This window comes from Malaclemys terrapin, chromosome 1, assembly GCF_027887155.1.
Source record: "Malaclemys terrapin pileata isolate rMalTer1 chromosome 1, rMalTer1.hap1, whole genome shotgun sequence".
Classification (NCBI taxonomy): domain Eukaryota; kingdom Metazoa; phylum Chordata; order Testudines; family Emydidae; genus Malaclemys; species Malaclemys terrapin.
The window spans coordinates 27188227-27203095 of record NC_071505.1 but is presented as its reverse complement, the minus strand read 5'-3'; the positions used below and the strand labels follow the sequence as shown (position 1 = coordinate 27203095).

Below are 14869 nucleotides of genomic sequence, written 5' to 3'. Positions count from 1 at the left end.
TGTGTGATAGGTTTGCTACTTTGAAGTAGCTAACTATTTGAAAAAACAATTTGAAACAGCACATGGCATTTATTGTAGACATCGTTTAACATCTTTAAACTCAGGTTAGTTGGTCCAAGTTGACCCCAGGCTCAGATATCTGGCATCCCCAAAGAGCTGGGGGAACTCATAATTACAGATCCTGCAGTCTCAAATCTTTTTGGTTACTTTAGTGTACTGTGCAATAGTGCTTTGTTAGAAAGTACTTATAGCCCTCTGTAGACTTTAATAGTGACTCTTCTCTTGTACACTGGAAACAGGCATCCACTACTTCAGCTCATTTACTCTCCAAAGATCTGTAGAGAAATGTCCTGGTGTCCAGTGTAATTACTTTATTGTCTAAATTACTCCTTACTTGTTAAGTGGACAAGGGACATGGGCAACTAGGGGCAATGCCTATAATTAATTAAACATTATTTTTACCAGGTATTGTGAGACAAAAAGACTTTTAAGAATTGGAGAGAGAAGTGGAGGTTCTATGCTATAGTTAGTATCAGGATTGATGGATCCTGACACAGTGTAATTTGGGCAATTAAAGATAAAATTGGATCTCTCCTCACATGATTTGTATGGCTACTTACAGATTAGGCACTTTAGAATAGAAAAGAATAAGGAATGTCTAATAGCCCTAGATGTAGTTACCAGCACAAAAGGTGCTGAGGAGATAGCCCGAAAATGTGTATGGGCTGTCATGCAAGGTTTAATTATTGCACCAGTGGAGTTTGCAGGACACCTGACCCAGCTCCTCTTAAGTCAGCTGAACTGAGCACTTATGAATCCAAGTCTGGCAGATGGGATGTTGTTGCACTGTTCCCATGATGTGCTAGTTCATCCCAAAAGAGCACTCACTCTGGGAATAACCCGAGTCTGCGTGGCAGGTCTCATTTTCACCAGCACGTGCCTGCCCATGCTCTGAGGATGACTTCCCAGAACTCTTCTGAGATACTAATGTCCCCAATACAGCCAACCTCCTCAAGGCTGCAGGAACGCGCTTCTAGGGTGCACACACATCTCTGCTGCCCCTGCAACGTTGTACTGCAACATAACGCTTAAGTCATGGCATAGCACAAATGTCATCACACTGTGGTGCATTTCAGATCCTCTGAATTCTGTAGCTAGAGCCTGAGCCCAAACATCTTTGTATTCGTCACGTTTAGATCTAACGTTTGTAGATATTGTTCTCAGAGCTATGTCAGTCCCAAGACATTACAAAGACAAGGTGGGTGAGGTCATATTTTTATTGGACCAATTTCTGTTCGTGAGAGAGACAAGCTTTCGAGCTACGTGGAAATAGGAAGAGCTCTGTGTAGCTTGAAAGCTTGTGTCTCTCACCAACAGAAGTTGGTCCAGTAAAAGATATTACTTCACCCACCTTGTTGCTTTAGAGCTAAGGCAGTAAGGAAAGCCTAAGGAAAGGACATGTCATGTATTTGTACACAACAGTTTTCATAACCTGTGAACATAAGATCAATGGTCCATCTAGCCCAGGATCCTGTCTTCTGACTGTGCCAGATGCTTCAGAGGGAGTGAACAGAACAGGGCACTTTATCGAATGATCCACCCCCTGTTGCATCCCTGAACATCTTGGCTAAAAGCCATTGATGGACCTATCCTATATGAACTTATCTAATTCATTTTTTAACCCAGTTATACTTTTGGCCTTTATAACATCCCCTGGCAATGAGTTCCATAGGTTGACTGTGTGGTTGTGTGAAGAAGTTCTTCCTTATGTTTGTTTTAAACCTGCTGCCTATTAATTTCATTGGGTGACCCTTTGTTCTTGTATTTATGTGAAGAAATAACAACACTTTCTTATTCACTTTCTCCACACCATACATGATTTTATAGTTCTCTATCATATCACCCCTTATTCGTCTCTTTTCCAAACTGAAAAGTCCCAGTCTTATTAATCTTTCCTCATATGGAAGCTGTTCCATTACCCTAATCATTTTTATTGCCCTTCTCTGTAACTTTTCCAATTCCAATATATCTTTTTTGAGACTGGGCGACCAGAACTGCATACAGTATTCAAACTGGGTCATAGCTTTACATAGTAGGATTATGATATTTTCTGTCTTATTATCTATCCCTTGCTTTAATGGCTCCTAACATTGTTAGCTTTATTGGCTACCGCTGCACATTGAGCAGATGTTTTCAGGGAACTGTCCACAATGACTCCAAGATCTTTCTTGAGTGGTAACAGGTAATTTAGAAGACCCCTTATTTTATATGAATAGCTGGGTTTATATTTTCCAGTGTGCATTACTGTGCATTTATCAACATTGTAACTCCCATTCTCCTTGGAATCAACAAGCCTTAAATGAAATCCAAATATCTAACCAGAGTTAAGGTAACCAATCCAGTTTATTTCAAGCCAAACATTTAAATTTACTTTTAATTTTTCCTTACCTGGATCTCTGGCTTCTCCATCAAAGACAGTGTTTATCTTGGTCATTTCCTATGAAGAGACACACAATGTGAAATCAAACCTGTGAAATAATTAAAGGAGGAGGAGAAGCAGTGACTTTTTTACCTGCATGGATTGAAGCAGATTTATATGACCCACATGTTGCATTAGGGTGAGTTTAATCAGAACTGGCAACAAAAGCCATTGTGGCTAAGGGTGTTGCTACCAAATGTTCAACAGAGAATTAATAGGATCTGACCTGCTAAATGACTCCAAATGTCATGTTAGAAGTACACAAGTCTCTATTACCCTGGAATTAATCATGTCATTATCAGAACTAAAAGATTTAGAGCCTGAGCCCTGGTCTACACTACAGGGTTAGGTCGAATTTAGCCGCGTTGGGTCAATTTTATAATGACCGCGTCTACACAAGCAACCCCGTTCCGTCGACCTAAAGGGCTCTTAAAATCGATTTCTGTACTCCTCCCTGGCGAGGGGAGTAGTGCTAAAATCGACCTTGCTGGGTCAAATTTGGGGTAGTGCGGACGTAAATCGACATTATTGGCCTCCAGGAGCTATCCCAGAGTGCTCCAATGTGACCGCGCTGGACAGCACTTTCAACTCCGATGCACTAGCCAGGTACACAGGAAAAGCCCCAACAACTTTTGAATTTCATTTCCTGTTTGGTCAGCATGGCGAGCTCAGCAGCACAGGTGACCATGTAGTCCCCCCAGAATCGCAAACAAGCTCCAGCATGGAGTGAACGGGAGACACTGGATCTGATTGCTATATGGGGAGAAGAATCTGTGCAGGTAGAAATCCGATCAAAACAAAGAACTGCTAATATATATGCCAAAATTGCACAGGGCATGTTGGACAGAGGCTACAACAGGGACACACAGCAGTGCCGCGTGAAAGTCAAGGAGCTCAGACAAGCCTACCAAAAGACAAAGGAGGCAAATGGTCACTATGGGTCAGAGCCCCATACATGCCGCTTCTATGATCAACTGCATGGCATTCTAGAGGGGGACCCTACCACTACCCCACCACTGTCCGTGGACACTTGCAAAGGGAGAGTCTCACACAACAGGGAGGAGGATTTTGTGGATGAGGAAGAGGAGGAGGAGGAGAATGTGCAGCAGGCAAGCAGTGAATCCGTTCTCCCCGGCAGCCAGGACCTTTTCATCACCCTGGAGCCAATACCCTCCCAAGACGGGATCCCCAACCCTGAAGGCAGAGAAGGCACCTGTGGTGAGTGCAAATTTGTAACTACAGAACAGGGTTTAAAAGCAATAGTGTTTAATGTTTGATTTGCCCTGAAGAATTGGGATGCATTCGTGCCCAGTACAGCTACTGGAAAAGTCTGTTAACGTGTTTGGGGATGGAACAGGAATCCTCCAGGGACATCGCCATGAAGCTCTCCTGGAAGTACTCTGAAAGCCTTTGCAGAAGGTTTCTGGGGAGGGCTGCCTTATTTCGTCCTCCACGGTAGGACACTTTACCATGCAAGCCAGTAGCAAGTAGTCTGGAATCATTGCAGCACAAAGCATGGCAGCGAATGGTCTTGGGTTTTGGTCACATTCAAGCAACATTCGGTCTATATCTTTCTGTGTTAGCCTCAGGAGAGTGATATCATTCATGGTCACCTGGTTGAAATAGGGGAATTTTTGTAAGGGAACAGTAAAAGGACCCCGTTCATCCTGGGCTGTTTGCACTTGGCTAAAAGGGATCATCCCTGAAAATAGCCACACGGCAGGGGGAGGGGTGAAGGGATCATCCCAAATAGCCACATGGAGTGGTGGGGGGAGCTGTGTGCTGCACATCCACCTGAAAACCGCAGCCCCTCCTTTTAAATGATAAACCCACCGGCATTGCTTGCTATGGGAAAGGAGGGCGCTGCAGTTTGAAAACATTGCCATATGTTATGAAGGTGTTAGAAGCCAACCCCATGTACCAAAAGGCTTACCATGGCTGCCTGGAAACCGAATTCTGTTGCCCAGCCATGTGTGATGTGTCACTATACCTGCAGGCGCTCAATATAAAAGGCAAAATGCGACCTTGTACGTAAAGCACATGTGCTGTCTGCTGTGAATTGGTTGATTCACTGTGAAAGAGTCTCCCTTTTGTTCTCAGAAATGTATCATCTTAAATTTTACTCTCCCTTTTTATCCCCCCGCAGGTGCAAATGTTTCTATGCTCCCCCTATCATCTCCATCCCTGAGGTTATTGCAGATTAGAAGATGAAAAAAATGCACTCGCCATTTTCCAACCTCATGCAGTCCTCCCGCACTGATAGGGCACAGCTGAATGCATGGAGGCATTCAGTGGCAAAGTCCAGGAAAGCATTAAGTGAGCACAGTGAGAAGAGGCAGGATGCAATGCTGAGGCTAATGGGGGAGCAAATGGACATGCTCAGGCGTCTGGTGGAGCTGCAGGAAAGCCAACAAGAGCACATACTGCCGCTGCATCCACTGTACAACCGCCTGCCCTCTCCCCCAAATTCCATATCCTTCTCACCCAGACGCCCAAGAATGCGGGGGGGGGGGGGGGGGGGAGGGGAAGGCTCGAGGCATCCAGACACTCCACTCCAGGGGATGGCCCAAGCAACAGAAGGCTGTCATTCAAACAGTTTTGATTTGTAGTGTGGCTACAATTAGCAATGTGGCCTTGTCCTCCCCCACCCCACCCTACCCCACCCGGGCTACCTTATCAGTTATCTCCCTTCTTTTTTTAATAAAGAAAGAATGCATGGTTTCAAAACAATAGTGACTTTATTTCCTTTGCCAGCTGTGATTGAAGGGTGGGGGGGTTGTCTTACAGGGAATTAAAATCAACAAAGGGGGTGGATTTCCATCAAGGAGAAATACACACACCTGTCACACCGTAGCCTGGCCAGTCATGAAACTGGTTTTCAAAGCCTCTCTGATGCACAGCACACCTACCTGTGCTCTTCTAATCGCCTTGGTGTCTGGCTGTTCAAAACTGGCAGCCAGGTAATTTGCCTCAATCTCCCATCCCACCATAAACATCTCCCCCTTACTCTCGCAAATATTATGGAGCACAAAGCAAGCAGCAATAACAATGGGAATATTGGTTGCGCTGAGATCTAACCTAGTCAGCAAACAGCGCCAGCGAGCTTTTAAATGTCCAAAGGCACATTCTACCACCATTCTGCACTTGCTTAGCCTATAGTTGAACTGCTCATTACTACTGTCCAGGCTGCCTGTGTATGGCTTCATGAGCCATGGGAGCAAGGGGTAGGCTGGGTCTCCAAGGATAACTATTGGCATTTCCACATCCCCAACAGTAATTTTCTGGTCTGGGAAGTAAGTCCCTTCTTGCAGCTGCTCAAACAGCCCAGAGTTCCTAAAGATGCGAGCATCATGCACCTTTCCCGGACATCCCATGCTGATCTCGGTGAAATGTCCCTTGTGATCCACCAGTGCTTGTAGCACCATTGAGAAGTACCCCTTGTGGTTTATGTACTGGTTGGCAAAGTTGTCCGGTGCCAAGATAGGGATATGCGTTCCGTCTATCGCCCCACCACAATTAGGGAAACCCATTGCAGCAAAGCCATCCACTATGATCTGCACATTTCCCAGAGTCACTAGCCTTGATAGCAGAACGTCAGTGATTGCATTGGCCCACAGTAGATTTGCCCACTCCAAATTGATTCCCGACTGACCGGTAGCAGTCAGGCTTTGCAAGCTTCCACAGGGCTATCGCCACTCACTTCTCCCACTGTCAGGGCAGCTCTCATCTTGGTATTCCTGCGCTTCAGGGTGGGGAAAAGCAATTCACAGAATTCCAGGAAAGTGGCCTTATGCATGCGAAAGTTCCGCAGCCACTGGGAATCATCCCATACCTGCTACACTATGCGGTCTCACCAGTCTTTGTTTGTTTGCCAAGTCCAGAATCGGCATTCCACTGTATCAACCAGCCCCACTGCCGCCATGATGTCCCAATTGCCACAGCCCGTGTTTCCAGGAATGTCTGTGTCCATGTCCTCCTCACAATCGTCCTTGTGCTGCCGTGGCTTAGTCAGGTTCTGCACATACTGCAGTATAATGCGTGAGGTATTTACAGTGCTCACAACAGCAGCAGTGAGCTGAGCGGGCTCCATGCTTGCCGTGCTATGTCATCTGCACTGGTAACCCAGGAAAAAAGGCGCGAAATGATTGTCTGCAGTTGCTTTCATGGAGAGAGGGGAGACTGACGACATGTACCCAAAACCACCCGCGACAATGTTTTTGCCCCATCAGGCATTGGGAGCTTAACCCAGAATTCCAGTGGGCAGCGGAGACTGCTGGAACTGTGGGATAGCTACCCACAGTGCACCGCTCCATGAGTCGATGCTAGCCATGGTAGTGAGGACGCACTCCACCGACTTAATGCGCTTAGTGGGGACATACACAATCGACTGTATAAAATATATTTCTAAAAATCGACGTCTATAAAATTGACCTAATTTTAGAGTGTAGACATACCCTGAGTCTCCTCTCGGTTACACTGCTGCTGGTCAGGAGTAATGCTGTTGAAGTCAATGTAGTTACACCATGTAAAATTGGTTTGAGTGGAGAAATAGGTCTTTTGTTGTTCTCCTTCTGCTTGGCCTTTGGATAATAATCTCCTTTCTGACCCCCCCTGACTCCACCTCTGTTGTGTCTGATATAGGGGGATGGGGAATATAGTCTGGCTGGGGAGCCCAGTCCACAGAGGTGAATGGGGCCATGATGCACCTGAACTACAACTCCCATGCGGCACTATGGTGGGATTTCTGAATAGAACATTTTCAGGTTTTGGCCAAAAACATTTTGATATTTGGATTTTTTTTTTTAATGAAAAGTCAAAATATATAACGGAAACAAAATTTTTCATGAACTGTGTTTGCTTTAGTTGATAACCCAATTTTCCCTTCAAAAACAACTTTGATGGAAAATTTTTGACCAGCCCTAATGACAGCATTATGTAGCCTGACTAGCTCAAGATTCCTTATTTTCAATGCCTGCTTTCTCAGTGTTTAATATCACACTTTGGGCCAGATTTAACGGGTCACATTAGTTTTGTTTTTCCAATGTCACTAAATAAAAACCCTGACCTGGTTCACCTCATTTCCATCTCCTCATCCAATCCCTCCATAAATCACAATTCTTCCAAAATGCCTTTCACCGTAGTCCTTTCCTCAGGTAGGAAGGTAACAAGCTAGATAGTTGAAAATCCTTACCCTAAAGCCCCACAAACAAATCACGGACCTAACGAGCCCTGCTAAGTGTCACCATTCAGTCACTCTGCTTCCCACTGCATCCTGTTACTCTCACTCTATTTTATGTGTCTGTCTGGATTGTAAATCCTTTCAGGCAGGGATTTGGGTGAAATCCTGGCCCCACTGAAGTCAATGGGAGTTTTGCCATTGACTTTAATCAAGCCTGGATTTCACCCCTCCTCTATAAAACACTCAGCACACTGTTGGTGGATAAGGAGCTTCATGCTTAGTAGACAGGGCACCAGACTGGGAGTCAGGACTTGCACCTATTCCCATCTTTACCACCACCTACTGTGTGATCTTGGGCAAATCACTTCTCTCTGATTCCCTTCCTACTCTTTGCCTGTCTTGTCTCTTTAGGTTGTAAACTCGTTAGGGCAGGGATTGTCACTTATATATGTACAGCACCTAACACAACAGAGCACCAGTCTGAGTTGGAATCTGAGTGTTACTGTTATATTAATAATAATCCTACAGTCTTTGTTTAGACCAGATTCTCATTGGCTGAGTAAGATCTGTGGGACCAGGATCTAATATGGCATCATTGATCCACTTGCTAAAATTCCCATTAGTATTTCTAGTGATGGCTTCCAATTTTCACTCTATATATATGAAAAAACCTCAAGGATATGTCTACAATTAAAAAATAGCACTATTCAATATTTCTGAAATAGTGGGTTGTAGAAAACATGTCTAGTGGCAGAAACAAATGATGCCAAGAATTCTACCTTGCAATCTCCATCACTGGCATCATACAAAAGTTCCACCGGTTCTCTGATCATACTGTAGGACTGGTATGGGCCAAACACTTACTTTAGTTTGTGACTTACAGTACTTACCCAAACCTCTTCTTTCTTAACTTTCTTCTTTTCTACAGGAAAGAAAATGCACATTCTAAGGGCTTGTCTACATTATGCGCAGGATCAACGGGCAGTAATCGATCCAGCGGGGGTCGATTTATCACGTCTAGTCTAGACATGATCAATCAACTGCCGAGCGCGCTCCCGTCGACTCCGGTACTCCACTGGAGCGAGAGGCACAGGCAGAGTTGACAGGGGAGCGTCAGCCGTAGACTTACCACAGTGAAGACACCACAGTAAATAGATCTAAATACGTCGACTTCAGCTACATTATTCATGTAATACGTAACTTAGATTGATTTCCCCCCACCCCTAGTGTAGACCAGGCCTAAGAAATCAGAATTTTTTTGATTGTGATACATAGATATTAAAGCCAAGAGTTTCAAAAGTGACTAGTGAGTTTGAGACACCTTTAAAAGTAGCTGACTTTCACAGGATAGGTGATCAGAACTTTCTGAAAATCAGATCCCTTTGAGGTGTTTCAGGTTGGCCACCCAAAATTGCTAGTCACACTTGACAATCTTGCTCTAGAAGTAGAGGTGAATAATTTCCCACAACTAATTTTCTCAATGAATCTTACTTTCCATTGATTGTTTGAACAGTTTTAGAAATTCACATATATTCAAAATTATTCACACTTTTGACAGTGAATAATTTGCTTTGGGGATGAAATTCCCTTCTGTGCAGAAATTCCCTTCTATGCACAACTGAACTCCCACTCAAGCCATATTCTGAGGATTCAGCTGCTCCAAAGCCCTTGAACTGGCCCTCTGCAGGAGAGTAAATTTTACCTGTGGGGAATATTTGAACTAAAATGTAGCTTTCATGAGTATTTGCACTTGTAAAGCTTGTGCACTTGCAAGTTCATGGAAGCCAAACAAGAAAGTGTTACAAACCCAATCAAGCAAAATTCTGATTTGAAAACTGGATTGGATATTTGCAATCTCTTTCCCCCACCTGACCCCCATTTTCACTCATTTTGAGTTAGTAGTGCGCATAGGCGCCAACTTTCTTATGTGCTGGGGGGGAGTGGTTGCTCCCCCCTGCTTCGCCCCTCCACCCCTTCCCTCAAGGCCAAACCCCATCCCCACCTCTTCTTGCCCTATTGCGACCCCTGCCGCAGCGCGACCTACCTGCCGGCGGTCCCGCTAATCAGCGCCTTCCCCTGCCCCCCCAGCGCCTGCTGCATGCTGCAGAACAGCTGATCCACAGCGGGCAGGAGTCACTGGGAGGGAGGGGGAGGTGCTGATTGGAGTGGCTGCCGGTGGGCAAGAGGCACTGAGGAGAGGAGGAGGTGCTGATAGGGGAGCTGCCAGTGGGTGCTCAGCACCCACCTTTTTTTTCCTATGGGTGCTCCCTGGAGCACCCACAGAGTGAGCACCAATAGTAGGGTGACTGGGCTTCTCTACAGTACAGACCCATGGATTCTGCCCAATCTCAAGGGTGCATGCTGCCTCTACATTTCTGCATTTCCTTTTTTGTTCCCTCCTTCGAGGCTTTTTTAAAAATCTCCCTTCAAACAACACCTCCAGCCACCAAAAGGCCCTGTTGGTTGGTATGTGATGGCCTAAAATGTATAATTACTACAGATGGGTCTGAGCCTGAACAATTACTTTAAACCATCTTCCTTTCCCACCTCACCGCCTCAACTTTTGGGTGCTCAACTTGAGACAACTTGAAGGGACCCAATTTTTCAGAAAGTACCAGGCATCCAGCCTCTGAAAAATGAGGCACCTCTAAGGGTCTCAAACCAGGCACCCAAAATCACTTGTTATAGGTGAGAATCATGGCTTCCAAATTGGGAAGGCCTGGTTGTGTGTGCAGTGTCCAAAAGCTGGTTGTTGCTGAGTCAGCTCAAACTGTATTAGGAGATTGAACTAACGAAAAGTGCTGGTAAGGCTAATTGGAAAATAGTTAATAAATTCCTGCCTCACCATGCCAGAGCACTAGGCTACACCGGACTTGTTCTTTACGCAACAGTTTCATAGATTTTTAAGACCAGAAGGGACCATTAGAGCATATATTGTATTAGCACAGGCCATATAATTTCACCCAGTTATCCCTGTACATGGATTATTTATCTGAAAATGGAATTACAAATTTCTCTGACTAAGGCTATGTCTACCCTACGAGCTCGGGGTGTTATTCCCAGCTTGTGTACGCATGCTGGTGCTAGCTCTCATCTGAACTAGCATGCTAAAAATAGTAGCTTAGCCCTGGTAGCATGGGCAACAGCAGTAGCAACACCAGCTAGCAGCGCTGAGTACAAACCCGCCTGATCCCTGGGGATACACTCCCAGCACAGCTAGCCCGTGCCACTGCTGCCACTGTCCATGTTACTACAGCTACAGTACTACTTTTAGCATGCTAACTCAGATGAGAGCTAGCGTATGTGTACAGGAGCTTGGAATTACACCCCTAGCTGATAGTGGAGATGCAGCTTAATAAGTGGTACACTTGTTCTTAAGTAATAAAAGCATTAAAAAAAGATACATACCTGGTGTGTTTTTCCTGTAATAAAAATATAAAGTTATCAATATAGTTAATATATGCAATACCTATGTCTACAAAGAAATCACGTTCCAGTTCTAGCCCTGACAAATCTGTTCTTTTTTCCTTTGGCAAACAGGATTTTTTTTGTGTTTGACCTTTTTCGGTTTGTTTAGTTTGGGCATGTTTGTTCTGCTGCGCCTCAGCATTATTAACTACTGCTATTGAGCTACCAGAAGCAGTAAAACAGCCCTGAATATTGTTCTTGTGACTCCAAAAGAATGGCTGTATATTTTTTAATCTTATCAATAACAGCATAGTGGAGTTATACCACCTCCCAAAATTATACTTTAAAAAATTACACTCCCCAACCAATTCTAGGGCTGAGCTAATATCTTTTAAAATATTTGAAAGGTTTAAAATGTGACTTGAAAATATCAAGATTGCTTTTTAATGTGGCCCAATTGAATCATTGGCACCAATTAATAAATAATAACAATAGCCAGATTATATGCCACTGTATCCATTTGTCATTTCTACCACGAATTGCTAAATTCCTTGCACACACCTCTAGAATAATAACAATAGCTTGCAGTTAATATTTTATCTCTAAGGCTGCCTGTCGGTCACGGAAGTCACAGATTCCGTGACTTTCCGTGACCTTTGTGACTTTTGCAGCAGCCGGTGCGGCTGGCTGAGGAGCTAACCGAGGCAGCCCCTGGGCCAGCAGCAGCAGCAGTGTGGGAGGGGGCTCAGGGCTGGGGCAGGAGGTTAGGGTGTGGGGCGGCACTTACCTTGGGGGGGAGGCTACCCGGAAGCAACCGGCATGATCCTGCAACTCCTGACCTAGTCGGAGAGGCCAGGAGGCTCTGCGTGATGTTCCTGCTTGCAGGCACCGCCCCCACAGCTCCCATTGGTTGCAGTACCCAGCCAATGGAACCGGAGCTTGGCGGGGGAAGTGCGCGGAGCCCTCTGGCCTTTCCTCCCCCTAGGAGCTGCCGGGACACACGGAGCTGGGTAGGGAGCCTACCTGCCCCCTCCAGTCCCCCCCCCAGCACCAGCGGGGGTCCCAGGCCATCCCCCCAGCCCACGGCACCCCCAGACCGCACCCCCCAACACCCCAGAGCACCCACAGGCCCCGGCCCAAGTTTTAGTTACGGGTAAATAGTACAAGTCAAGTACATGTCACGGGCCATGAATTTTTGTTTACTGACCGTGATCTGTCCAGGACTTTTACTAAAAATACCTGTGACTAAAACGTAGCCTTAGTTTTCTCTCATTCTGAAAGATCTTAGCACAATTTTGCCATAATCCCGATTGGGACATCTGGTGGTAACAAACAATTATTATTTTTTCTGCTTGTGATGTTCAGCTAAAGCATTTGACTAAAGTATCAGTAAATCCACCAAGTGTTTTGATGTCATTTTGATTTGACTCTCGTCTCTTTAAAGAATCAACATCCTATTCCAACAACTAGTAACGTTTATTACAGCAAATGACATATTGCTCTAAAATATTCAAAGTATAAATTCCATTAACTCTCAGAGCTTCAAGTTGTCTTTATAAGTATCAGGTATTTCTCAATAGTAATAACAAAAAACTCACTCTTTCTCAAGGAAACTAGTGTTTATATTCTTTTTTTTTTTTTTTTTTTTTTTTTTGATTACTTACAGTGGTCTTTTATCTGCTTTGGGTTTTGGTGGACAGTAGGTACGGATATATTTTGCCAGCAGGAAGGCTAGGTATCCAAGCAGTCCAAGCAGTAGCATGCTGCCAACAGAAATGAGGAATGGCACATACCAAGCTGATTCAGAATAAACATTTTCTGTTCTGATCAGAAGCGTAATGGCAGGCTTTGAAAAAAAATATATAAAAGGTTCTTAAATGCTGCAAACTCTGAATTTTGTTGACACCTAGTGTAAAAAGCATGTTCCTGATTGTGCTCCTGTGTTTTATATTAAAACATGAATGCAGTGGTTGTGTTTAAAAATTTTGGATTGCCTTAGGGTATGTCTACACTGCACTCAGGAGGTGTGACTGCAGCATGTGTAGGCATATCCGAGTTAACTTTGAAGCTAGCTCAAGGAACCATATCAGTGTGGCTGCAGCAGCAGGGATGGTGGCACAGCCCCAAGCCATTTAAATATGTAGCTAGAGTCCTGTGTGGGGTGGTACTCAGGAAGGTAGCCGATCTTGGACTGCTGCCCCCTCCACTGCTATTGTTACCTGAGCAGGGCCGGCTCTAGGTTTTTTGCCACCCCAAGCAAAACAATTTTTGGCTGCCCACACCTCAGCCCTGGGCTCTCATCCCTGCCCCCACCAGTGCCCTCCCCCACCCGCACCCCCTGCTGCCCCACCCCTGGGCTCTCTCTTCCCCGCCGCGCACCCCCTGCCGCCCCAGCACTGGGGTCTCCCCCCCACTTCACCCCACCCCACTCCCTGCCAACCCAGCCCTGGGCTCCCCGCCACCAGTGCTGACTCCACCCGCTCCCTCCTTGCCTCCAGCCGGTCCGGCGCTGGCACGGTCAGGGTAAGCAGCGGGGCTCCCAGGCCACGCCTCAGCCCAGGGTTCCTCCAGCCAGGACTCCCGCCTCCAGGACTGGCTGGGAGCCAGGAGGGCAGAGCTGGCAGACTGCCCCGGCAGGGGGCTGAGGAGCCGGGGCAGGGTAGCCCCAGAGGGAGCAGAGCCCCGGAGAGCGGGATGCGGGCCCCACATGGCAGCGCCCCGCCCTCTATGACCCTGCTGCTGCTGTTTCTGGCCGACCTGCCGCAGTCCCTGGGTGGCTCAGGCCACTTCACCCAGCCCCAGCTGCGATGCTGGGGGGCGGCCGCCCTGCGGCACCTGCAGGCGGCTCTGTGTGCCCTGCAGGGCGGCCCCCAGCCCGAGTGTCCCACGCTCAGAGCCTGCCCGGCCCAACCACAAGGTGCGGGCGCTGCTCCCTCGTGGCATGAACTGCAGTGGCCCCAGGGCGCGATGTGCTGCTGCTGCCAGGGCCAGCTCTAGGCTTTTGCTGCCCAAAGCAAAAAAAAAAAAAAAAGATGGCCGGAATGCCGCCGCTGAAAATGTGCCGGCCCAAGCACATGCTTGGTTTGCTGGTGCCTAGAGCTGGCCCTGTACTTGAGCTAGGTTTGATCTAGCTAGATCAAAGGTAGCTCAGGTATGTTTACCCAAGCTGCAATCATGTCTCCCAATTGCAGTGAAGATATACCCATAGACAACTAGAAGATTCTACCTCACTATCTTTAAATATGGAAGTACAGGAAATACTGTTCAGTGTTGCGGTAATAGTTTCTAGTTATCTAAGGCAAAACTGGAAAGTTTTAAAGCACTATCATTGTATGCAGTTCAATGCTAATGTAGTAGTAACACAATTCCCTTTCTAAAAATGTGTTGATCCTAGAGGAATCGGTAACATTACATAAAAATAAGTGACACCCCAAATTCTCATGTGACATTCCTTGTCTCTAGAAAAAAGCCTAAACCAAAAAGTTGCGAGATATATCTGAGGTCCCCCCAAAATGAAAGGTATTCAGAAACATTATTGTTTTTTCTCTACTGCAGTGTCCTTTCCGTGTGAAATTTTGCACTATTCATTTTTATTGCCTTTGAGTTTCCTATATAGTTTTTTAATATATAAATTTTATAATTGGTCTCTGCACTAAATTCATCAGGGTTTCTAGCTATTCCTTGTTGACTGATATGTTTAAAATAACGTTGAGTATCCACACAAAAACTGGCAGATACATGATTCTTGAGTAGATCTGGTACAATGTATAGTTATTGGTAATCTTTTTCCATTATTCTTCATC

At 45.8% G+C, this 14869-nt stretch overlaps 1 protein-coding gene across 1 annotated transcript in view; it reads right to left on the bottom strand.

The window, feature by feature from the left end:
* The window catches only part of CDHR3 (cadherin related family member 3), an 84766-nt gene that overhangs the window by 11219 nt on the left and 58678 nt on the right, over positions 1-14869 (bottom strand). The window contains exons 16-19 of the mRNA XM_054016193.1: positions 12731-12912; positions 11067-11080; positions 8549-8580; positions 2449-2497 (exon numbers count right to left, since the gene is read on the bottom strand). Of these exons, the coding sequence (XP_053872168.1) occupies positions 2449-2497; positions 8549-8580; positions 11067-11080; positions 12731-12912 (277 nt within the window). The remainder of the gene's footprint in view (positions 1-2448; positions 2498-8548; positions 8581-11066; positions 11081-12730; positions 12913-14869) is intronic.